Here is a 24,802-nt window from a genome sequence, read left to right as displayed (position 1 = left end):
CACCACCCTGTGCGGCTGGGAAGCGCGCTCGGTGCTGCCCCCTCCCCGGGGGTGCCGTGCGTTCCGGGGTCAGCGGGCCTGCTCGGGGCGGCCGAGCCCGGGCCATCCCACTCAGGTAATCGGGAGGATGAGCAGCGGGGCGAGCGCCGAGCTTGAACCGCTTTTAGCGTAGAGCGCTGCCACGCGTGGCCTTCCCTGTAGGCTGCAGGCTCAGAGCTGCAGTGACACGGTCCCCGCGGCGCTCACCCCCGGGCTGGGAAGAGGGTCCCGCTCAGCCTCCGTCTGCCGCGGAGGATGCAGAAGGCACGGCCATGGAAAAGAAACCGCACTTTGTTAGGAGGGAGTTTCTTCCCAGGGAGGTATCCTCCATCTCATTGTTGTTACTGCTTGTGGCTGTCCTGCTCCTTAATGCCCTTCTCTACCTGTACCTCAACAAGTTTTACAGCTCTTCGGGACGTGGCGAAACAGACCCCAGTCTCTGCCCTTTTGGGTACTTCAAACTGGGAACGGTGAAGAATTGTTCCCCGTGGCTCTCCTGTGAAGCCATAAATAGGGAAGTCAGGAAGCTCAAGTGTGTTGGTGAAGGTGCTGTGAAAAAGGTGAGTTTGGTTTTCCTTTCTTCTGTCCTGTGGATGAAGAGCTTTCGCTGTTTGCTGGCTAATTAAGTATCCTCACAACAGCTCATTATTGTAGACATATGGCTACCAATAAGGTGCAAAGAACACGCAGGAGAGCGTGACCAGGTCCACCTCCCTGACAGTGAATGACATCCAGCTACACAAGCAAAATCACAGAGATGGGATGAGTGTGGTACAGTTATGGCAGAGTAAGACTGGCGGGTTGGGTAGTGTGAAATAATTTAATCCATCTGCATTGCCCATTCCAAAGACAACTTAGGAAGCCATGATGCAATTATGACATCTGTCAGTACCGGCTTGCGGTGACAGGTACATGGCCTTACCTAAAGGCTTGACTGTGACTGGTGATTGGTTTGAGGTTGTGAATAAGCAGGTCACTCAAAGGTCAACTGGTAGAAGAAGGCTCTCCACATCTTACGTGTTTCTTGTGTGTTCTCAGGTCTTCCTCTCCGAGTGGAAGGAAAACAAAGTGGTCCTTTCACAGCTCACCAACCCAGAGCTGAAGGAGGACTTTCTCCATGGACTGAAGATGCTGAAAGCACTTCAGAGCAAGCACGTCGTCCGGCTGCTTGGCTACTGTGAGCAGCAGTTCACAATCCTCACCGAGTACCATCCTCTAGGGTCTCTGAGGGGCCTGAATGAAACTCTTCACATCCCCAGGTATAAGGGGATGAACACCTGGCATCGCAGGCTGATGCTGGCTATAGACTACGTGAGCATCATTCGGTATCTGCACAGTAGCCCTCTGGGCAGCTTAGTGATGTGTGACTCGAATGACCTGGACAAGGTCCTCTCTCAGTATCTCCTAACAAGTGACTTTCATGTCCTGGTGAATGATTTGGACGCTTTGCCTCTTGTGAACAGGAGTGCTGGCAGGCTGGTGAAGTGCGGTCATCGTGAGCTCCAGGGCGAGTTTGTAGCTCCTGAGCAGCACTGGCCCTATGGAGAAGAGGTGCCGTTTGAGGATGACCTCATGCCACCCTACGATGAGAAAACAGACATCTGGAAAATCCCAGATGTCTCCAATTTCTTCTTGGGCCATGTTGAAGGAAGTGACATTGTGAGACTGCATTTGTTTGACATCCATGCAGCATGTAAGAAGAAGGACCCAGCCGAAAGGCCTTCTGCCCAAGAGGTCTTAGACACCTACAGGAAGGTTTTAACTCTGCTTATTCGGGAGACAGCCATGCCTGGTACTAGAGAAATGTTATAGTGAATCATGAGACAAACAACATACTGAAGTTGATGTCCTTCCTATTTATGTAGCTTGCCTGAAGGGCAAAATCTCTGTCCCTAAAACTAAAAAGAAAAGAACAACTGAACTTGTACCTCTTGATTAAAAAAATAATAAATCCAGGCAATGCTGGAGTTCTGTAAGCCTCCCATTGGTCTCTTTAATCTATCATTGGAAGAGGAGGGACAAAATTGAAGTTGTGTGGGTGTGGGGGGAAGTTTGTTTCTTAAGAAAAAATAAATCTTCTTTAGCAACATTTACACAAAAAATCTTTGAGAAAAATATGGGAAAAGAGTTAAAAAAAGTACTGCTCCACTTAAACTGCTTGGCAGAGAAGTGAAGAGCAGAGACCATGGCATGCCCCACACAAGCCTTGTGCTGATTCCTGTGGCTTTGGCCTATGTCTTTACCCTTAAAGCACTCACTCACTTACACATGGAGTAAAAGCAGTGATCACTCAGATGAGGGTACCCAAGTTCACTTCAGATTTTGGTGAACCCTGATGCCAGAGCCTCAGCAGCAGTCTCTTCCCTGCTGGATAGGGAATAGATTGTTTTTTGGAGCTGTACTGCCATTGCTCTGTGGGCCCCGTATCCCACACCAGCAAGCATGTGGCCACTTTGTAAGCCAGCAGATGATGCAGGTCCTGAAGGGACTGCTTACAGACGTGTGCTCTTGGTTTTCAAGCCTTTGCCCCGTGGTATTCTCAGATGGGCTCTTCGGAGATGAAGCTGTAAAACACAGCTCTAATCCACCGAAATCCTGAGCACTTTGGAAGAGAGATGAAGCATATCTTTTTTTTCATTCACTTATCTTTGCTGAGTGGCATCATGACTTGATCAAAGGGAGGAAGAACAAGGAACTGAAAGAGAACATGACTTCCTACTAGAGCAATGAGCATTAAACATGAGCTTTGGAAAAGACCTATATCCAGAGCATACGAGTCTGAAGTGAAAGCCTATTAAGCACAGAGAAAGGCTGCTTCGGTGTGTTTAGAAGACAGCTTTTGATACCTACATGGATGTTACAGCCTGGTACCAACAGCTGGAGAGGAATAATAATGCCTTAACCCAGCAGCAGGCTCTGTTTGGTGGGACTGGGATATACTCGTTTCTTTGGTGAAAAAAACAGTACTATTGAATGAGAGATGTAGACTCCTAACATTACACACCTGTGGACTTTCTGTTCTGCAGACTAAGCATCTGAAAGACCTAAGGGCTTGAGACAATGTTCATGTTTTGACTTGAGAGGTGATTTGTAAGCAGAGAAGTACATGATCCTTTCCGCTGGAGAGTTTGACTCTGTTCTTTGCTGTGCTGGTGTTTCTTTTCACCTAAACAAGCTGTGTTAAGACTGCACTGAGAACATGCAGTCAGTCTGAATACATAATATTCAAATGCTGCTACCAAAATTTTATCGTAAATGGGAGAACTTTCCTGAAAATGGCTAAATTCATACCTGATTTCATACAATGCCAGCAGGAGCCCTTTAAAGGCTGCTCATTATGGTTTACTTTTCCCTCTGGGCAGTCTATTTTCCCTGGCAGTGTTCAAGGCCAGGTTGGACGGGGCTTTGAGCAACCTGTTCTGGTGGAAGGTGTCCGTGCCATGGCAGGGGGAGATGGAACCAGGTGATCTTTAAGATCCCTTCCAACCCAAACCAGTCTGTGATTCTATGACGGACAAGGACTTGCCAAGCTTCTTATGCTGGTCTCTCTCAGTTAAGACAAGAGTCGGCTTGGATTCTTGCTCCATTGTGTACTGTTGCACCTTGCAAACAGCCACATTAATTTCACAGAGTGAAAAACAAATGAGGACAAATTCTGATTCTGAATAATTTTCTTGCCGTGAAGCTGTCTCTCTCTGTTTATGGATGAAATAGTTACAATTATTTAAAAGAAAAGGTGTCTTCCAAAGCATTCACCCTGAGCATCGGGTCCTTCGCATGTCTCTTCCCCATTCCCTCTCCTTCAGCTCATATATTGTCCAGCGTTTTATTTCATTATTACATTTTATAATGTAACTTATACAGGAATAAGTTACATTTGTTCTGAATACAGCATTATGAAGTTTCAAAGCTTCTTTTCCGGTACGTTGTTTCTGTCTATGAGGAAACACTAGATGGCAGCATGAAGGTCAGCCTACCATTAGTTATTGGCAGTTGCAGACTCCCGTGCCCAAACAGCCGGGATCTGCCCTTGGAGCCAGTAATTTGCTAGCAAACTTCCATAACCCCCTAAAAGACCTCATTATGTTTGCATTAGTGAGTCTGTAGTAACAAGACAGATAAATATATAAAAGCTGTCAGAAGAGCCACACATGAAAGCTGAAAGGGCTACCTCCCCTTTAACTTGCTCGTGATATTTTGTGTACTTTACCATCCCTTAAATCAAAACCTGGTACAACCTTAGTCAAGTCTGAGTGTCACCTGCTTTCAGCTTTTTCAATAAAATCAGAGGAATCTGTGCCTTCTCCATCTTTCTGCCCTTCCCTACTAACCCCTTCCCCAACTCAAGATTACATGAATCCCATCCTTCCCACATTTCCAGCTTCTTTTCCCTTTAAAGGAAAAGGCAAGGCCTCATGGAGAGGGAAAAGGAAGCAGGATAGCCCTATATGCAGTTGCTTCTCCTCTTTCCTGTTGCCTCTGCTGGGCATTACAGTTTTCACCACCGATAGCCTTGGATAAACATCTGGGGGCTTTGCTTCCTCAGCAGAAGCAGCTTTTACATGCGTGGTGGAAAACATGACAGGATGAAGAGCAGGAAGAGGCCTGTTCTCATCTGGAAGCCTGAAATCCTCTCCTTATCCACTCCCCAGCCAACTTCAGACAGATGGCCATGACCTTCCCTGCCAAGGCCACTGCCATAGCTCTGCCTAACCACAGTATCAGCTGCTGGTTCTCATCTCAAGCACAAATGAAGGGCCCCACACTCCTGAGATAGTTACTGACAAGTTTCCTATTGTATCCCTGTTTCTCCATCCCAAAAGTCCAGCCAAAGAAGCTGCACAAAGACAGAGGCCACACAAGGAGAAGAACTAGTTTATGAAGTTTAGCCCTTACCAGGTAGGCTTGTACCACAGGATACAGAATGGAAACAGAGCACAGTCCCAGATTTAGTTCAAACCCACTGCTCCTTTCTTTTTCTGAGTTATCCAAAGAATAGCACCGTCATAGTTACGCTGTTTTCCTGTCCAAACTGCCTGCTGGCTGCATGCTTCTAGGTGGATAAAGTCTGATGTAGATGTTTCCCTTTGTGTGCCATGGGTTTCAGATTACATCCTGAAAGCACTCCTGTAATGCTAAATCCTGTACAGGTGAGCAGCCTTTATGGCAACATATCTGTATGTTCAACATCATCAGAGATAAGAAGTATTGCATGCGTATCCACACCAGCTGCTCTGTAGGTGGGGGTAAGTGCTGAGGAAATAAAATGGACTATTTACTTGAATAGCTGTTTCATTGGTTTTGGATTGTTTCTTTTTTGGAAGGATATGTTTAAAGAGTGTGTTACTCTGTATTTAGAGTGGTACCTATTCAGTCTATCAGAAATTTGGAACACCACACAAAGTTTCTGAAATCCTATCACAAGCTCTAAACCAAATATTTCCCTTTGGTGCCACATAAACAAAATATCAGATCATTATCTTTGCGAAACAGTGGCAGTGCTGTTTGCCAGATATAATTTGTGAGATATTTGGCAGAATTTGCAACTGTAAACTGATTCTATCATTATGACTATAATGTCTTACCAACAGTCAAGAGACCCTGGGAACAAGAAAATGTGGTTCTCGAGTTCTTCTAGCATGATATAATGCATATATTTGTAGAGTTCATCCAAGTTAATTATATGGTAGATGGTACTTTTAACAAAGAAAAAGGATATTATGGTTTTATTTTAATTGGGATACTGTATACTTGAGATGACCACATGAGTTCCAATAATTGTCAGTCTTTGTTCTGAAGCCTACAATCCAGTATTTATCAGGATTAAATTGTGAATATATTTACAGTACAGCGATATTTATGTCTCAGCAATTTCTGATTCTGTTTAGCTCTTGGTAACTCAAAATCCATTAAAAATTACATATTTATATATAGAAACACACATGTATTCTTTGGCCATAATTTTCAGAAAAACGAGCTTACTGTTAAATTCCAGCATTCACATTTTGGATGTGAAGCAACTGGATTTTCAAAACTGGTAATAGCAGCTTTTAGTCAAATTTATAGTAGTTGCTGGATGCTAAGGACTTTTAGAGAGGGAATTATTTCCTTGTAGAGCTGGAAGATCTTTTTCAGCAATTCTGGTGATAAATCTATGGGACTGAAGTGGGTGCTTTTATCAAGTACTTGCTAGATTTCTTTGTGGAATGAGCAAAGTACCCATTTTTGTAAAAAGCTGTGATTTTTTAAAATAATTATTATTAAATCACAGAATTTTTCTCCCCAAGAGCTGGTTGCTGTGAGGGGTGGTGTCTAACTCACAGCTGAAACACCCCAGGCTTATTTGCTACTGTGTGATGTTGAAAATCCAGCTACTAAGCTTGGGTCTCCATTGGCTATGTTTAGCTTACAGCAATGACATATACCGTTGTTACGTATTATTTGTTTGGTGCCTAGATGCTTTGGTCACAGGCCAGGATCCCGGAGGTCAGATCCTATACAGGCCCAGCAGAAAATGACAGTTGTTTCCCTACAAGCAATTTTAGTATAAGAAACCAGAAAACAACTGGTGTCCTCATGCACCAACAGCATACACAAGCATTGACTATCCCATCCCACCTCATACAAGCTACAATAAGTATGCTACATGATCTAAATGGGCAGGTCACACCATTTCTTGTGCATGTAACAGCAACTGCAAGGCCTGATCATATTCAACAGCAGCTTGCATTCAAATTCTTGAAGGTGTTTCAGGAGCCCAAGACTGAAACAAAAGCCCAAGCTATAAAAGGCAGCAACAGTGTACCAACATAAGCTAACCTAGGCTTAAGAGTCAAATAACTTTGGTGTTTGAACCAGATTCCTCAAGGAAGTCAGGCAGAAGGCCTGCACTACAGAACTCTTGTTGCAACAGGCCAGCAAGGGGGAGATCACCCCTTTTTCTCAGGTTTGTAAGGCTGTCACACTCACTGCAGCACCAGATATTGTGGTCCTCAACCTAACCCTGTCCTATCCACAGCTTCACATTTGCTGCATTCAGAGTGTTCTATGAGGGAAGAAAATCTCTCTCTGTCTGTCTTCTAGGTCGGGGGTGGGTGGATTATCTGGGCCTTAAATCAAGCATTTAACTAAATCAAACAGATCAGGCACTTGCTGAGTGAGGCACGGTCTGTTCCCATGTGTGGAAGCTGCAGAGAAAAGCCCAAGACTCAAAGTTATACTTTCTGAATGCAGGCCTTTGTTTCCTCCATATGGGAAGCTGGGTGCAGGGTTCTGGAGCATTCCAGCATCTTCCTGGGTTGTCCAGAGCAGAGCTGCAGGGTTAATACAAAAAGAGCCATTAGCTTAAATGCAGCTTCTTTACACCCCGTACAAGGGAACCTGAGCTCAAGTGAGATCTAGAGGTAGTAGTGAAATACGAAGAGTACCCAAGTTTTACTTATGTTACTTATTCTTTCCACTTTTTGGCCAGAAATGTGTAATGCTTTCTTGTCAGGCCTGTTAGCAGGAAAGTTCAACATACTAAAAACCAAACAAAAAGCCTCAGCTTCACAAGAACTGTTTGAAATCCCTGAGAAACCACATTTAATTAACTGTCTTGTGTCATGTTGCGTAACTGATAGACTCTCTTACTATTTTTTTTCCCCCCTTTTAGTGGTTTCCACAGTTCTGTGCATGGGTGCCATCCCCATTTAATGACCTAGAATTATGTCTAATTGCTATTCTACTCTTATTTCCCACACCATGTGAGGCAGAGAACTTTTCTCATAACAGTGCTTTTTATTTTTTTTATATTGTTTTCACTCATATCCTTTTATGCCCTGATCTGCGGCCTCTGAAAATGAATTTGTTCTATAGCATGGAAAGAGAATGACTTGGCACATCTTGCACTGAGAAAATGGTTCTCCAAAGGACAGAGCTTCGCTGGGCTGGTTGATCATTTGCAAAGCGAGTGCTATCCAAGCAAGGTGTCCAGACTCCCTCTGCTCAGTAAGGGGTCAGCACTTCCTGGAAGTGCACAGGGAGGCTCATTCTGAATGTTTGATGTAGGCTAGATAAATCATGCCCTAAAAATACTTGTTTTTTCCCCCTATTGTCTTACAAAAGGTGAAGATAAATAATTACAATATAAGCACATGCAAAAAGCAAAGGGAGATGAACCATATCCACAACGTCTACATTGTAATAGTTCTAAGTGTCGGAAGGAAGATATGGTAAAAGGAAGTGTCAGGGCTGGAGGGGGATAGAAAGAAGCAGGAGTGTAGCTCAAACATGCCCCATCAGGCAGTACAAAAATACCAGTGTGTGTGTGTGTGTGTTAGAACATCCCCATCCTAGTTAATCTGCACTGAGTTCACGTGCAGTTCTGACCTCTTTTCAAGTTTCTAAACTGAAATACTTACTTTGCCCCACCTTTTCTGCCAAAGCATAATCCTAGAATTGTGCTTTTTGGCATCAGAGGCCATATGGAGCATAGGAGTAAGCTGTGTTGCTGCAGCATCTGAATGTCCAGCAACCCCCATTTTGGCACACACACACACAAAAAAGGAGGCAAGATTTTTGAGAAAGTACTGTTTTTATTTTGCAACCTAAACTGTCAAATTTAGTTGCTGTGTGAAAATCAAAAGCTTGTGACAATCTGAACCTCTTTTTCTTTTGCCACCACATACCACTGAGCTATACAGAATCACAGAATCATAGAACCAACTCAGTTGGTAAAGGCCATCAAGTCCCACCACTACACCAGCACTGCCAAGTCCATCGCTAAACCATGTTACTGAGGGCCTCATCTATGTTGGTTCTGAACACTTCCAGGGATGGTGATTCCACCACTGGCCTGGGCAGCCTGTTTCAATGCCTGAACACCCTTTTGGTGAAAAACCTTTTCCTAATACCCAGTATAAACCTCCCTTGGCACAGCTTGAGGCCATTACCTCTTGTCCTATTGCTTGTTACTTGGGAGAAGAGACCAACCCCCACCTCACTACAACCTCCTTTCAGGTAGTTGTAGAGAGCAATACGGTCTCCCTGAGTCTTCTCTCCTCCAGACTGAACAACCCCAGTTCCCTCAGCTGTTTCTCAGACCTGTGCTCCAGACCCTTCACCAGCTTCCTTGTCCTTTTTAGGTCCCACACGATTCCACTGCTACAGAGCGGGTGAAGATGCTATTGCCCGCACCCCTGCCAGGCTTCCGGTGCTGCTGTATTCACACCTCCACCCACCGACGGCGTTTCACCTCAGACGCTAGCACCGTGAAAGAACGAAGACTGTTCGTTCCCCTAGGAGAAAAGCAGCTACCTACTTGTGTCCTGCCCCCATGGACCGGTAACTAAAAGTGTGTGTGGAGCGCGTGGGGACCCCTCACACCGCCCCTCACGACCACCCCGCTACGGTGCGCCTCACACCCGCCCCGACTGCTCTCCGTGACGTCACTTCCCGCCGCCACGCGCCCGCCCCTAACGGCCGGTGTACCCCATGGCGGCGGTGGCCGCCGGGGCAGGCGGCGGGTCGGCTGCGCTGGGCGATAGCGACAGCATCGACTACTCGGTGCACGAAGCGTGGAACGAGGCCACCAACGTCTACCTACTGGTGGTGCTGGCCAGCCTCGCACTCCTCGTCTACGCGCGGCGGTGAGCGCAGGCCGGGGAGGAAAATGGGAGGGGGGGGAGGCGGAGGCGGAGCGAGGGCTCCCGCCAGGAAGCGGCCGCGCCGGGCCGGGCTTCTCACCGCATTGTCCCCCTTCTCCCGCAGGAACAAGAGGAGGATCATGCGCATCTTCACCCTGCCCCCAGCCGCCGAGACGCCGCCCGAGCCCAACTTCTACGACAGCATGAAGAAGATACGGCTGCGGCAACAGCTGGAGATGTACTCCATCGGTAAGTGGAGGAAGGGAAGAGGGGGCTCCTCCCTCCCCGGGTGGCCTCGGCCTGCCGGCCCTCGTGCGGTGGGGACACCCCGGCCCTGTGGCACCACGTGAGCAGGGATTGAAGCATGAGCAATCATGGATTGAGGGAGGGAGCAGCCAGGCGATGCCCTTCTAGCTGTCAAAATAAGGCTGATGTTGAAGGTAAAAAGAGCTGGGAATGCCCGAATATTGCCAAAACGTGGAAGGATATGTAACAGTTGACAGGACTGTGGAATCACAAGTTATTCAACTTTGTAAATCAAAAATAAATGGTAATTTTACTGTACTGACAAGTATTGTTGCTCCCATCTTAATACTGAAGGTCAGGATGGGAGTAGGAATGAGCCCCATGCCTCTGATACTCTGAGGTCCAATTCAGAGTACACCTGTACTTGCTTTGCATCTGCCATACATGCATGCCTAGAGGGAGTATGGGCAAGAAATACTGAATGAGTTGAAACCCACCTTCTAAATATAAAGAGTAAATGCAAAGATTTTTAAACCAGGCCATTGGATTTTGTAGAAAAAGAAAACAAGGCCAGACTGGATGGGGCTTTGAGCAACCTGGTCTAGTGGAAGGAAGCCCTGCCCATGGCAGGGGATTGGAACTAGATGAGCTTCAAGGTCCCTTCCAACCATAACCATTCTATGATTCAATGAAGAAAGGATGTCCTTCCTACGGAAGAATGCCTGCTGATGTGGTGTTTGTTCCACCACACATAACTCTTTGATCTGCCTTTGCCTTGCTAACCAGATTAATTTTGGAGTCAGTGTAGTTGTTAGCTTGTGGCTTATGTATTGTGGAGGAAACGAGTGATGTGGGGATCAACTGTATGACTAATAAGTCATTCAGGTCATCTGTAATAGTACTTCTGAAGGCATAGTCTGTTTTTTTTTTTTAATATAAAAAGGCCTAAATGGAATCATAGTTCTCCGCAGTTAATTTAGTGACATTTTGCGATGACCCTACCACTGAGCCCTTCCAAGGCCTTACAGTAAAGGCCTAGCTCCACCCGGTGACTGAAACTTTGCCTTGTGTGGCTAAATGATGACATTACATTGTCTAATCTTAAGACTACTTCTTGATTGTAACCCTGTTTAGACACATATATATATAGGTATGCATACATGCACACACACGTATACAATAAATGGTATAATCAGTGTTGACCGGTGTTTCTTTTTTTCAGCAAGGAAGTATGAACAGCAGCAGCAGCAGCCACCAAAGCAGACTGAAAGTGTACAGCTCTCAGTGGAGTGAAGCCCACAATTGTAGGAACTCAGGAGACATTTCCAGTGCTGATGATAAGAGCCAGTGTGGAGCTATTTCCAATGCCTTTTAGTTGGTGCAGAGCTGACGGCAAGGGGGAAGGGAAGGGGACTTTCCTAAAAAGTTTGCTCTCTGTAGCTTTTCTCTGAGCCCTGTGAAGCAAACCGAGGGCTACTGAAACAGTCCGCATGAAAGCACCCAACGCAGGGCAGACCTGTTCAGAGAAACCTTTGCGGGTACAGAAGTGCAGTCTTACCCATGTTTTAAATTATTTCTGTCTGCTGGCATCTTGGAAATTAGCTCCTGCCTTCTCTGGTAATGGCACCCTAGAGAAAGCAAGGCAGAACCTGTCTGCCTACAAACCCTCCTGTTCAATTCAGTGTTGAATGTGCTGAATGCATTCAGTGAATGTGAATGAAGACACTGTGGCCTTACTGCCTGGTGAAGGGGAACAGTGTTGCGAGCCAGGAATGTCATAGGCGGCAGCGCAGAGAGATTCTGCTCTGTGTTTATATGGGGGGTGTGTATGCAAGGCTGTGAAGCTTTCCTGGAGGAACTTTGGGACCGTGAAGTACACAGTGAATTGCATGTCTTGAAGACACTGAAAGCCAGTACAATACTGTTAATAGCAAAGGTGGTTAGCTTAATTTAGTTCCATTGCTCTGAAGAATGGGATTGTCTATAGAAATCTGCATAAAGATGGCAGCTTAGACAGAAGAGACATCACACCCCCGTTACTTTTATTTTCTCGGTAAATCACAGAATCGGTTAATTTGAAGAATACTGCAGAAATTACTTCTTAATAAAAGCATCTAATCATGAAAACTACTCGAAGATGTATCCTGCTGTAAATCCCAACAAAGTGATTGGCCAAGTAGTGAACAGAATACTAACGAACAGCGTAGAGAGAAGTGAGCGTATGGCCAGGAAGCGCTTTTTTTCCTATTTGCTTCTAAATTCAGACTTGGAGCAGTGGTAAGCACTGCAGTTCCGTCCGGGCATGAGGAAACCTGGCTTTGTTCACCAAAGGGTGTTTATAAGATGGCAGTGATCCATGGGTTGGCGCCCGTGGGGACATCAGCGCGGAGACTGGGCCGTGGCAGGGGTCGGCTGGGCAGCTTCGCCCCGGGGAAAGGGCCCTCTCGGGTGATCTGTCGCCCGCGCCGCGCAGGCGGCCCCTTTGGGCAGCTTCCCCTCTGCAGCCGAGGGAAGCAGCGGCGGTGTTGGCGGGAGACAGCGCTGCCACCATGCCGCGACGGGGCAGAGGATGACCGCGGAGCCGAGCCCGTCCCGTCCCACGTTACTCCGGCCGCTCGAGGGCCTGGCTCCGCGCCTGCTCCCCGCTACTTGGCGGTACAATAGCCCAACTCCTGTGTGACCCCCGTCCCATTCCCTGTCCAGCCTCCGGAAGCAGCGCTCTGCCCCCTCTCGGCGACCTCACTTCCTGCCGCCGCTTCCGCCTCCGGGCCGCGCCGGCTGCTGTTACCGCTGCTGCCGCCGGTGCTGCTGCTCGTGCTGCTGCTCGGAGGGCGCCCGCCGGGCGGTGAGTGGGGCCGCGGCGGAGCACGCGCGCGGGGGCGCCCCGCCCCGTCGGCGCGGAGAGGAGCGCGTGGCGGGAGGGGGGCGCACCTCGGGGAGGGAAGGGGCCGCCTGAGGAGAAAGGGCGGGAGGGAGGGTAGAGGAGGGGGCCCCGGGGGTAGGCTGCGGCCGCTGGGCTGGGTGGGCTTCCCCTTCTGTCCTCCGCGGACTCCCCCTTCTGTCCTCCGCGGGCACCCTCTGCCCGGCGTCACCCCGCTGCTGCCGCAGCGTGGTCTTGGCGCCGGGAGCGGGCTCTGCCGTCCTTCAGCTCGGCAAACCCGAGCGGGCGGGCGGGGAGCCGGCAGCTCAGCAGAGCTCCTCCGCCTCATGGCGCGTCTTTTGTAGCGCTCGCCGGGCCGCTGCCCGCAGCAGCCAGCTCCGCATGGCCCAGTAAAGCGGCGTGTCAGAACGACCCCCTTCTTTCCAGTTTACTAAACCCACCCGTCTGCCTCCCTGTAGTGATTCTGTAATTTATAGATGATACAATGGCTTGGGTTGGAAGGAACCTTAAAGATCATCTGGTTCCAACCCGCTGCCACGGCAGGGACATCTTCCACTAGACCAGGTTGCTCAAAGCCCCGTCCAGCCTGGCCGTGAACACTGCCAGGGATGGGGCAGTCACAGCTGTGCCAGTGTCTCACTACCCTCACAGTAAAGAACTTCCAAATATCTAATCTAAATCTCCTCTCTGTCAGCTTAAAACCATTCTCCCTTGTGTTGTCACTGCATGCCCTTGTAAAAAGTCAATCTCCAGCTGTCCTGTAGGCGCCCTTAGGTACTGGAAGCTGCTTTAAGGTCTCCCCGGAGCCTTCTCTTGTGTAGACGGAACAAGCCCAACTCTCCCAGCCTGCCTTCATAGGAGAAGGCTTTCTAAGATTGTAACTTTACAGTTCTCCCATTAGCTGAGCTGGGGCACCATGAAGCACTTGGAAATCTTGAGTGACTTGCAGCTCTGCTTGTGTTCATGGACCTGAGGTAGTGGCACAGGTATCTCACAAACTTACTTGGTGAAGGCAATGCATTTTTAAGGAGAAGCAGCAACAAAAGCAAAAGCTTTTCCCAGGCCTGCACCTTCTTTATATGTTAGGTCATTAGGAGAATGCTGCTTGGGCCATCAGTGAAGGACAGGTCATGTTTTGTTTTCATGACTTACGTGCAGCTATTGAAGTTATATCCCAGCAAAACTATACCCTGCTTTGTTGGAGGTTTTTATATTTCAGTTTTACAATACAAGTATGCTTTGGAACAGAAAGTGCAGTCGGCTTTTGAGATTTTACCTCTAAATTTCTGCAGTGATTTTTAAGTTAACTCGTGATATTGCACTTAGAAAAAAAAAAAAGCTTTCTTTAGCTGGTAATAAAAAATAGGTGCCTAAAAGCACAGAGTAGAAGTAATAGGTCTTCATTGTATCCATTTGTAGTCCTTGGGCTTGTAGGCATGCACAGAACAGGTTTGCAAAGTTGTTCATGCTGAATTGATAGAGGTTTTGGATGGGGAAAGCTTGTGACCTTTAAAAATATTGTGCCAAAGTTATCTTTGGTTTCATTTAGTTTTGCAAATGCTGTACAGAGGCAAATCTTTGCAGCTTACCCAGCGCTGTTTTAAAAAGCTACTATAATATGTAGATTTAAGTTGATCACAAAAGCATGTGAGGGAACTGCTTTCAAGACAGTTAAATCTTTGTGTCTATAAGGCACTGCAAAAAAGCATTAACAGGTGTCTCTCAATTAGAATGTGGGTGTTCTTGAGAATTTGACCACTGTCTTGTGCCAATGGGAGCTGCTGAACAGTCACATCTTTGTAAATGAAGTCTGTAGATGGAAATACAACTGTGATTCTATTATCTGATGTGAAAACTATAATCTGTCAAGTGATGGGAAAGTTGTCTCCTCATAAGTACAATGTGGCTGGCTAGGTTTTATACTTGGTGCTGCATAGAAGATCAAAGCTTTTCAGATAGAGCTTTATAAATTTAGTGACAAGGCTCAAGAGGGTCTTAAATATTTAAGCTATGAGCATGGCTGTGTTTAATGCTGAAGACATTGTAAACTGTGGGCCTTGTAGTGAAAATATCTCCCTGTGCCGTGAGCATTTTGAGTTTCAGTCCTGTGTTACATACCTGGATCCTGTAAATTGGCATGTGCCAGCTGAGCCTAGATGAGAAGGTAGCTGGTAGCAGCTGCCCTGGTGCCTTATGGCCATAAGAGTTACAAATTTTATTAGTGTGGTGCTTAAGTGGTGCTATACTTGCTCTCAAACTTCACTTCCAAAACTGCCTGATGAACTGAAAAGACCTGCAGAGAAGCCTTTGCTGTACCACTTGTACTGCTTACACCGGTAGAAGCTCTGAAAATGGGGAGAAGATTCCAGTGCCTTCCTCTGAGGACAGTTTGAGGGCAAGCATCTTCAGTGCAGTGTAAAATTATTCACTGAGAATATTCTAACCTGTGATGCATCTTTCTGTAACTTGCATTTTGCATATATATGATTAAGCAGCATTGGCCAAAAGCCTGGTGACAGCACAGGGCTCTGGAATGTCTCCCTGTTGCCTGGGCAGTTTATTCATGTTAGCTTACTTCCTTGAGCATAATCGCTCCTTTTAAAGTCCTCCTGAACTCAGGAGTGCCACTGCTATTGAGCAAGCTGAAATTATACACGCTGCAGAGAGAAAGGTGAGTATGTTGCAACTTAACCTCTCTGCTGGAGGAATTGCAAAGATTTTGCCCCAGCCCTAATTACTACATTAAAGGGATGAAAATTGTCACTACGTGCCACCTTCAATGGGGAAGAAGCGCCTTGGTGGAAAACCTGTTATTAACTTTGTGATGTCTTTGACCTGTTGTGCCTAAAGAGCAAGAGCGCTTGAAGGAGGCTTGCTGACAAAGCGGTTGCTTATGCTCCAGATCGGAAGTAATGATCAAAAGATATTCCCTTTCCCCTCCAAACACAAACCGTGTTTAAGTCATGGTAAGGAACCTGAGTGATGTCACCTAGTTTATCAGCCTAGTTGCTCAAACAAAAAGGCAGCACTTCATCTTGTCCTTGAGACAGGGTTGCCACTGGAGAGCAGAAGGTTTCAGTGCCTGAGGCTCCTGAGAATGGAGGTAAGATCCTTTACTTTGCAGCCCCACTTCTGTTGTGGCTAAAGAATGCTAAGAAGTTTCTTGTAGTCTAAAAAGCTCCATCAGGAACTGGTGTGGCCTGAGTTGGTGGGTCTCCCTGCTGGTTGAGGGACAGATGCTGAGTACGACCAGAGGCACTGACTGCTGGCAGAGCACCCCAGAGCCAGGGTAAATGTCTCATGAGAAATCTGTTGCTGGGGAATGGAAATTGGTGTTACTTCTTCCGTGACAGAAGACAAGAAAGGAGGAGGAAGAAGCCACATTTTGTGTTAAGAGCAGAAGGCTCGGGATTTTTATAAGCAGGAAGAAATCCTGCCTTAATACCCCCTTTTTTTAACTCTTTAATTAAAAAAGGCTGATAAAACTTCTTGGTGCTCAGTTGTCTCTGAAATCTGTGTTTACAAGGAAAAGGCTAAGAACCTTTCTAAGAATGAAGGTGTTTTGCTGGATTTTGCAAGGAATGTCTAAACCTTGGGTGTTGCTTTAATAAAAATAATTCCTGATCTTTTTATGGAATATCTAAATTCTGGGCGTTACTTTAGTAAAAATAACTTCAAACTCCAAGATTAATAGAGTTGCTAAAAGGAGTTAGTTCTTAATGAGTAAAACAATAAACTGAACTTGGAATTTCTGAACCAAGCCCTAGAAGGCAATTTGTGGCAAAAGCTCTAGGAAAGGGGAAAAAAATCTCATTTTTATAAAAAAGCCATATAGCTTCTTTCTCAATTATAGCTAGGCAGTGCTTTGAAAAGTGATTCTCCCCTTGCAGAGGCCTGGGAATGAGATGTTTTAGGAGAACTGGGTTTAATTTTAATCTAGCAGTAAAATGAATTAAGAATCCTAAAAAGGGGCTGCTCAAATTAGGGATTTGCTGAAATTGGAGCCTGAGAAAATACATTTGTACATCTGAAAAAAAACTTAGATCCTGAGCCTGTGAAGTAGCAGTCCTTTTGAGTTTCTGTCAGAATTGCTGGAACTGGTTTTGGGCATCTGTGGTATATTAAAGGTATGCATGGACCTATAGTTTGCTCCTGAGAAAGACCGTGGTTTGGATGAGATTATAGAAACATTTGTCTCTTTTGTAATGGAATAGAAGGAGTATTTTGAAAAGACTCAGCCGGCAGGATGGCTGTGTTACCTTCTGAAATATCCTCTGGATCATCCTGAAAACACAGTTTGTAATATGCTCTTGACTGACAGCATAGGGTGTGAAGCATAAATTCCTGAGCAGGGAAGATGTATGTTGGTTGTGCAATGGGAGCCTCCATGTGATGTCGTTATTTATGGTGCTTCTCTCAGATGTCTTTCTGGGACCCGAACAGCTGCTGTGAACTTTGCCCAGCACAGAGTTTGTGCTCGCTATGTTTGAATGACTCTGTTTTGCCGTTGCTCAGGTTGTGATGCACGCTCTGGTGAGCGATAATAATAGAACCAACTTCTGTGACACTGGTTGTAAAAGCAGAGCAGAACTTAGGGAATCCTTTAATTGATTTATGAAAAGCTTGAAAGAATATCATCTTCTGTAGCTTTGGTGTCAGGGAGTGAAAATTCAATACATCCAATTTCTTCTTTTCATACTGTAATATGGAAGGAAGGATGGGTTGACAGAAGAGAAAGACTTGATTTTTCCTTTCAGAGGGAAGGGTGGAAGGGTAGAGACAGTGGCGCAGGCTTTTTCAATCTTATCTCTTTTCTGCATAACCATCTCGTCAAGTGGCAGCAACTGTGCTTGCAGGAGCTTTCCCTTTCTTTGGTAGAAGAGCTGTGGCTTTTTAAACATCATGCATTTTGATATGTGGCAATGCCATTGCTAAACAGATGCAAATCTACAGTCAGATAAGGCTTGGAATAATTGATGTTCTTAGCTCAACTAAGTAACCAAGTTCACATGATCTGTACGAGGCCAGTGGATTTTTTTTTCTGAGGCAAAGTATGTGCTGCTTGTATCGCACATTTATTTAAAGCTAATTTTAGCACAGCAGATTGAGAATTCTAGCAACCAAAAATACCGCTGTTGAGTCCGTTAAAAGGTTTCCTTACCCAAACTCTGTCTTTGTGTGTGACAAACCGAAAATATTGTGTCTTTTTTACTTTATATTCAGTAACAACCCAGAAGCAGTGAAAGCATTGCACTCAAGGCCTCCAAGATTACTTTTGCCGTTGCTGATGGGGGAATTGTTCTGTATCATTACTGTCTTCTCTTTCAACCTCAGCAAGTCCTGAAATGCCAAAGGCAAACCACTTGCTGGCTGATCAGAGGTGCTGGAGATGCTGGTATGGCAGTCCTCTGATACTTGTGGCTTGGACTGCTGTTTGAGCATTGCCTAAGAGCAATGAGTAGGAGTACGCAGTTCAGTATGTCGTCTTTGCACATGTGAGATAGAACAGGAAAGCATTTATGGCCTCCTTCTAGGTGTTAAGATTATCGCTCTGGAGCAAAGTTTCTAAGACTGCTGCAGAGGTATTGAACAGTATGGGGAGGTCACTGAGAAGTGTGCAATGAGACAATAACGTTGCTGTTACGAGTTGTGATTTTTTGACTCTAATCAGTGTATGATCCTCAAACAGAGACAAGAGTTGCATATGGTTGTATTAATGAGCTAACAGTTGGCAACATGGTTCTTATTACCAGTTCTATTAGTGCTATTTTGATCATTAAAGAGCATCATTTGTTTATGGACCATAGGCTGGAACAGGAGTTTTCCCTTGATCAATTGCTTGCCTGAAGATCCTTCTAAAGAAGGATGAAGTGGTGTAATTTTCTTTTTGGTTGAGGCAAAGAAGTATTCTCTTGTCATAATTCACCAGTTCCAAGCCTGTAATTAAAAAACTTGTGGTAAAATAGTGATGGCTATGTGGTGTTTCTTACAGATACTGTAAAAGCGCTGTCATCTCCTTGGGGGGCCATCTTCCCATGAGATATCATCTATACCTACCTACTCTTTCTCTCCTAAAGACTTTGGTATTAAGAACCTGTGGCCTGGCATCCAAAGTTTTAGCTCCAGAGGCTGAAAGAAGAAAATTTAGCCCAAAGAGTTACTGAAAGAAGGACTGTGTTTTGTGGACATGAGAAGGTCCTGAACCTCAAGTTTGCCTTAAGAGTCTCCCTTCCTTGTCTGTTGTTTGCATACACTATTATATATGTGTATATATATTATTTTTATTTTTTTTTTCCCACTGATTTTTGGTTGAATGAAGGTGTGGCTTTATACCTTGATGCCTTTTGCAACTGTTGTGTGAGCAGAAATGGCAGTGACTAGTCGCACTGGAGTTTTAGTAAGTACTTGGCATTATAATCACAGTGAATACATTGTGAGCTCATCCCGAAGTAACAACACAGGATAAAGTTACTATTGCACTGAGGAACCTGCAGTTCATAAGAACAGCAGCCCAGGGCAAAATGGGATTGGTTTTGCTTGGTTGGACACTGTTGTTCTTTATTCAGGCATGGAGATAGGAGGGGAATTTGCTCAGAGGGAGAGGTTCCTGTGTGACCTTGAAAAGCCCAGCATGGTATGCTTCTTCTCTGTTCTTTTATAACTAAATGTATCCAAATTTGTCAGGGGGGGTTCAAAGAGAACCACAGAGGGCGAAACAGAAACAGTTTGCTTATAAGGAGGGCAGCTCTGGAGTGGAAAACAACAGAAAAGTGAGCTTGGAAGACCTGGAAGAGGTGAAATGTTGCTAGAGCTGGTAGGGGCTAGCTGATCCCAGCAATCTAGGCTATAGAAATGTTGCTGCATAACTGATAGAAGATGCTAAAATGTTGCCTTAAAGGCCCTCAGATTATGTTCCCACTCTGTAACAGAACACAGTGTGGCGTGGGAGCTCATGGCACAAGCCGAGCTGGAGCACTTAGAAGGGTAAGAGGTGGTGAGTACCTGGGTTAGTTCCCATAGTGCAAGAACAAAGGGATGTTTAAATGAAAATTAGAACATTTGAAACCTGGCATAATTATATCACATGATATTACCGAGGCCAAAAGTTTAGTTGGATTCCAAGCAGACCAGGACATTCATACATATACAGTGACAATGTCCAGAGTTGCAGTAAATAGGATTAAAAATAAATTAAGCATATTAAACCTGCATGCTAATTGATGAGGTTAGGAAGGAATTTCCCCTTTGGGTGAATTGCATCATTGTTCACTACTTGTGCTGTTCCACCTTATGAAGCATCTGGTCCCGATCACAGGAGGCATGATTCTCAAACAGATGGACCAGCAGTCTGACTTGTTGTGGCAGTGCTTAGCTTACCCTGCCTGGGGAGGATCTTGTTGAAAAGGTTTGAGAAGCATTTTTATTTTTTCAGGGGTTTCTGAGGCCACCTGTGCTGCAGTTTATGTCTGCTTTTCCAGTTTTTATTGGTAAAAGAGGACAGCTGTTGACCAAATGCCTTTAATGAATCCTGAGAAGTGCTGCTAACATGTCAGCAGCAGCCCCTAAAGATGGAAGCTGTGATAAGCACATAAGGTATTGCTGTACTGCTCAGTAAATTGAAAAGTAGCTCTATGAGAAGCTGAACTAGTGAGGAGGAGTTTGCTGCAGCTTTCTCAGTTTTGGTGGCACTGTGATACCTTAGGCATCCTCCCTTCTTTGTTTTCTTTACAAAGAAGTGCCGTTAGCATCCCTGTGCCGTTAGCATCCCTGATTTTTCCAGCAGCATAGTGTCTGAGCAGCCTCTCACTGCCTTGTAGTTCTTGGGGTATATTTAATCAAAACGTGATGTATCCCTGATGTTTGTGAACTGGGCACATGGCTTAGGGGGCTACCTTGGTTATTTATTCTATAAACCTGTTGTAGGAATTGAGCATCTGTGAAATCTCTACCCTTTTCTGTCAGATTAGGTTGCAAATGGCCTTATAAGTTATGTCTCTGTACATGGGACAGTCAATATGGTTATGCAACCTTGGAAAACAAGGAAAAATACAAGTCTTCCAAGCAAGTTGCTGTGGAATACTTTTTCTCTCAAAGCAATTAGGTGCATAAACAGTTACACCAAATAACGGAGGTGCATGTGCCTTTAAAACATGCACTGTTTAATCTGAAGACTTTCCCCAAGGTATAAGGGAAAGGCTTCCTTGCCAAAATACTGTAATTGAATTAACAGTCCGTGAGGTTTCTGTGTTTTGTTACTGAGCTACAAAATTCTTCTGCTAGTGTTGGCTGCTGCGAAGATCAAAGTCAGAACCACCGGCCTGCCAGTAAATTGTCTCTTCAAAAGAAAACTGGAAATTCCGTGGTTGTTTCAGGTGACAGCCGGTGTCAGATCTTTCTGACAATAAATAATCTTTTTCCGCAGTTCTCCTTCCGCATGCAGCAGTGAGAAGCTGGGATGTCTTGTAATCTGTATGGTGCATATGCTGAGTGTAGACATCTGATTAACAAGTAAGGATGTCAATAATAAATTGAACTACTTGTCTGCAGTTAATTTCTGGTGCTCTGAGAGAATATGGAGTTATGATGATTAGGGAACAGTGAAATCGTGGTTTCTGTTTCTTGCATACAGTGATCATCATAATAAAAGGTTAAGTGGTGTAAAGTAATTGGGTGGTATCTGGACATGTTCTGGATGCCCTTCTAATGGGACATGTGTGGCTGCCTTGGTTTTTTGTCCTCTGTAAATCTGTGGTAGTTGCCTTTCCTGAGTAAGCAATAGCATGTTTCTCAACAGCAGGCATGATCGCTGAGGGACAGGTTTTCAGGACTGTTTGCCTACTAAGCACTTTTAGGGGTAAGGACTTCTTCAAGAGTTCAGAATTGAGGGAATATGTAGTTTTCTTTGACATATAATCCCTGCACTGCAAATACATTTCTGGCCAGTTATTTAACAGCTATTATTGCTGCAACACCCAGAGTGTTGTCAGAGGGTTTTTTGCTTTGACCATCCAAGGCTCAGTTATCATCTCTACTGCAGTATGCAAGAACCAAAGCCAAGACTCTTTGTGCTCGGATAGGACTCTGTGTCTACAGCTGTCCCTCATTTCTAGTGTAAGAGAGCTGAAACAAACCACTGTTTTGCTGGGATGAGTTGGCAAAGAAAAGGACTATGCTGTCTTTCAGAGTGAAGTGTGCCCTGTGTATGGAGCACGTTGCTGTCAAGTACATTGCAGAAGAAAGGAGGATTTCAGAGGGAGGTGGAATTCTGAGAATTTGAGAAGGGTAGCTGATAAGAGGTAGGATCTGCTCTGCCTCTGCTAGGAGGAGATTTTGGTGCTAATGTTTATTTTAAAATGGGAGAGATAAAATTGCTTTCATGCTTCTGTCTCACTGAGAGCTGGCTGGCAGGATGCTTTTGGTGCCTGAGGGCTTGATGGCTGGGGAGCATTGCAGAAATAATTTCTGCTGCACCCCCTCATTCAGCATTTGGGCAAAATCATGAGGCAGGCAAATAGCTTGGGCTGCCTGTTTGGATGCAAGATGGCTGCGTCTCCATTTTGTGGATGAGTCATCCCTCTGCCTTTTTGTTATTAGACTCTGAACAGTGCTGCAGTTGGCTGTGGGCCTGCTCGATCATAAGTTTTGGATGGCAGAAACGGATAAGCAAGTCCCCTCCACCCCAACCCCAAGCTTTATGATGTGATTTTAGGGACAAAGACACATTGAAAATACATTAGGCCTTTGTCACCTTGTAGTTCAGCTACTGTAATGCAGAGGAAGCATCTCCAGTACCTGTAAAATGTGTAAAAATGCAAACATATTGTGGAAGTTGGGTAGGTCAGGGAGCGATGGGAAAGTAGAGGAGAGGCTTACATCTTTGTTTTCCATCTCATTTGTGGGCTGGAGCTCTACATACTTGGATAAACGGGTCCTGAGTAAAGATAACTCACACTGTTTTCAGTAGTGGATAAGTTAGTAGATGGGTCAGTGGTTTCTTTTAGTTGAGCTGGCTGCCACAGACTAGTTCTGCAAGCTTGGCACCTGATGATGTTTTCCACAGTACGTGAGGCTAGCTGGTACAGGATTTTTCCTGCTTGTCATATCAGGAGCAGAGGCGCAGATTAGGAGATTGCATTGGTCACCCCAGTTTCGGCACATGATATTTACGTACCTAGTTTGGCAAAACTTTGCTTTTGTGAAAGGAACTCTTATTTCCTAAAATGAACTTGAATGAAAGTTGGGATTTTATTAAAGACACAGAGGCATATTATTATTCACCTTTCCTTGCTTCATCCCTGTGATGTTTCCTGTTTTGCTTCTTGAGATACAGGTGTCATGATGAGGAGCTTCTCAGAAACAGAAGTGGATGATGAGTGGAGATGAAGAAATCATACATTTAAGAAGTTGGCTCAAGTTTCCGTTACAGGCATGGAAAGTTTCTGAGACCAAGCCATGTGAGAAGAACATGAGTAAAGAAGAGGGAGATGTAGACCCAGACTTTCTAGAAGGGATTGCAGGATTTGAGAGGACGCTGCACAAACGTCACATAGTTTGCTTGCTTACTGATTTACCTGCACCCCTGGGTTGTAACACTTTGTTTGCATATCTGTTTGGAAGTTGAAAAATCCCCTCATATCTGTGTCTTTAATATAATCATGGCTTCAAGATTGTTTTAGGAAGAGCAGAACACTGCTGTAGTTTTGATTTGTGGATTAGATAGCTGCTGCTTTGTACTTGAAATTGATTATGTTTTTTTGTAGAAGTGTGCATTGAATATGGAGAAGATCAGACCATGACCATTATGAAACAGGAAATCAAGGGTTTTGCTTGCATTTAATAAACAGCTTTTGCATACAAAGTGTAACAGGTTCATAGGTAAAAGAAAAAAAAAGGTAGTGTTAGTCCTCTAATTTGAGTAATGCTGTCCTTAGATACCAGAATCAAATATTCATCAGTTCAGTCTTTTTTATTTGACTGTTGGTCACAATAATACTCTATGTAGGTAAGATTTCTTGGCAGGGCTGAGGAGTAATACATTACTTAGTATTGAGTTAGGGGAGAGCTTTTCAGAAAGGTAGAGGTTTTTTAACATCTTGGCTGTTACATGAAATATTATAAGGAAACACTAGCTATGCTAGTCCAGCAACTTACAATGCTGGAATATTGTAACATGAACAGACTTAGTTGCAGTAAGTCTCCAGTATGGAGGTGCTAAGACTTCGACATATATGTATTTAAGATATTTAAAATGAAATATAATTTCCTTTATTGGACAGTGTTGCTGGTAGAGCAAAGAGCATCTTTATTTTTCTTATGAACTCTTATCTGGTCCTTTATCCTTTAATAAAAGGCTATGGGTATTTTTTCATGCTGACTGAGTATTTGGCCTTTAAGAGTATATAATTAGGTAGAAGAATAAATGCAGTTGTTAAAGAACTGTTTTTCTAATGAAAATAGTTTGAAATCATATAATTTTAGTTTCTTCCGAATAGATGTGATTAGTGTGTTGGAAATAGTTTTATAGTCGATATAAAGGGAACAGTTGAGAGACAGTGGCTGAGAATGTGTCCAGCTATTTTTGTAGCTAACGGTTATATTTTTTCATTCTCTTTACTTAGATATTTCCATACAATGGAACAGCTAAATTAGAACAGGATTAAAAGAACTATTTGCACTTAGTAATATTTATATTCAAAACAGATTTTATTGTACAAATTGATGAGTAAATCACAATGACTATGATAAAATCCTAGCCTATATTATTACTTTGATAAAAATTTGAATATGGGATAGTGTTGTCTGTATCATATACAAATGTTTGAATGGATTTTTAGCTGCTGAAACTGAAATCAATAAACTTTAGTTACTGTTGTTGACTGGAACAAGTAAATCTGCACATTTCTGTTTTCTTCATATTACTTCTGCCTCTACATTCACCTAGTGTTTCTTTCAGCATTACTACTACCATCATATTTTACCTTCTTTAGATCTACCCATGAGGTACTCTCAG

The 24,802-nt window shown here is 44.6% G+C and overlaps 3 protein-coding genes across 5 annotated transcripts in view; all 3 read left to right on the top strand.

The window, feature by feature from the left end:
• Positions 1–17: 17 nt before the first annotated feature.
• Positions 18–2,019, top strand: POMK (protein O-mannose kinase). The gene is made up of 2 exons (XM_057411034.1): positions 18–599; positions 1,078–2,019. Exons 1-2 carry the CDS (start codon positions 312–314, stop codon positions 1,849–1,851), a joined length of 1,062 nt encoding a protein of 353 aa, XP_057267017.1. The 5' UTR covers positions 18–311; the 3' UTR covers positions 1,852–2,019.
• Positions 2,020–9,480: 7,461 nt separating this feature from the next.
• SMIM19 (small integral membrane protein 19) lies at positions 9,481–23,816 on the top strand. Of its 3 annotated transcripts, none has more exons than XM_057411038.1 (3): positions 9,481–9,668; positions 9,790–9,914; positions 23,123–23,816. In XM_057411038.1, the coding sequence occupies exons 1-3, from the start codon at positions 9,514–9,516 to the stop codon at positions 23,173–23,175; spliced, it is 333 nt and encodes a 110-aa protein (XP_057267021.1). In that variant the 5' UTR covers positions 9,481–9,513; the 3' UTR covers positions 23,176–23,816. The 3 variants fall into 3 exon arrangements, with proteins under 3 accessions (XP_057267021.1, XP_057267020.1, XP_057267019.1); XM_057411037.1 differs by having other exon boundaries at positions 23,117–23,816; XM_057411036.1 differs by lacking the exon at positions 23,123–23,816 and adding an exon at positions 11,134–12,021.
• The window catches only part of SLC20A2 (solute carrier family 20 member 2), a 57,868-nt gene continuing 45,683 nt past the window's right edge, over positions 12,618–24,802 (top strand). Inside the window, exon 1 of the mRNA XM_057411030.1 lies at positions 12,618–12,756. The gene's annotated coding sequence lies outside the window, so the exon portion shown is untranslated. The remainder of the gene's footprint in view (positions 12,757–24,802) is intronic.

Source organism: Pezoporus wallicus, unplaced genomic scaffold (assembly GCF_028554395.1).
Source record: "Pezoporus wallicus isolate ANWC-B61680 ecotype Strahan unplaced genomic scaffold, APGP_CSIRO_Pwel_v1 contig_2439, whole genome shotgun sequence".
NCBI lineage: Eukaryota > Metazoa > Chordata > Aves > Psittaciformes > Psittacidae > Pezoporus > Pezoporus wallicus.
The sequence above is the reverse complement of the archived record's forward strand: the minus strand, read 5'-3'. Positions and strand labels throughout refer to the sequence as shown.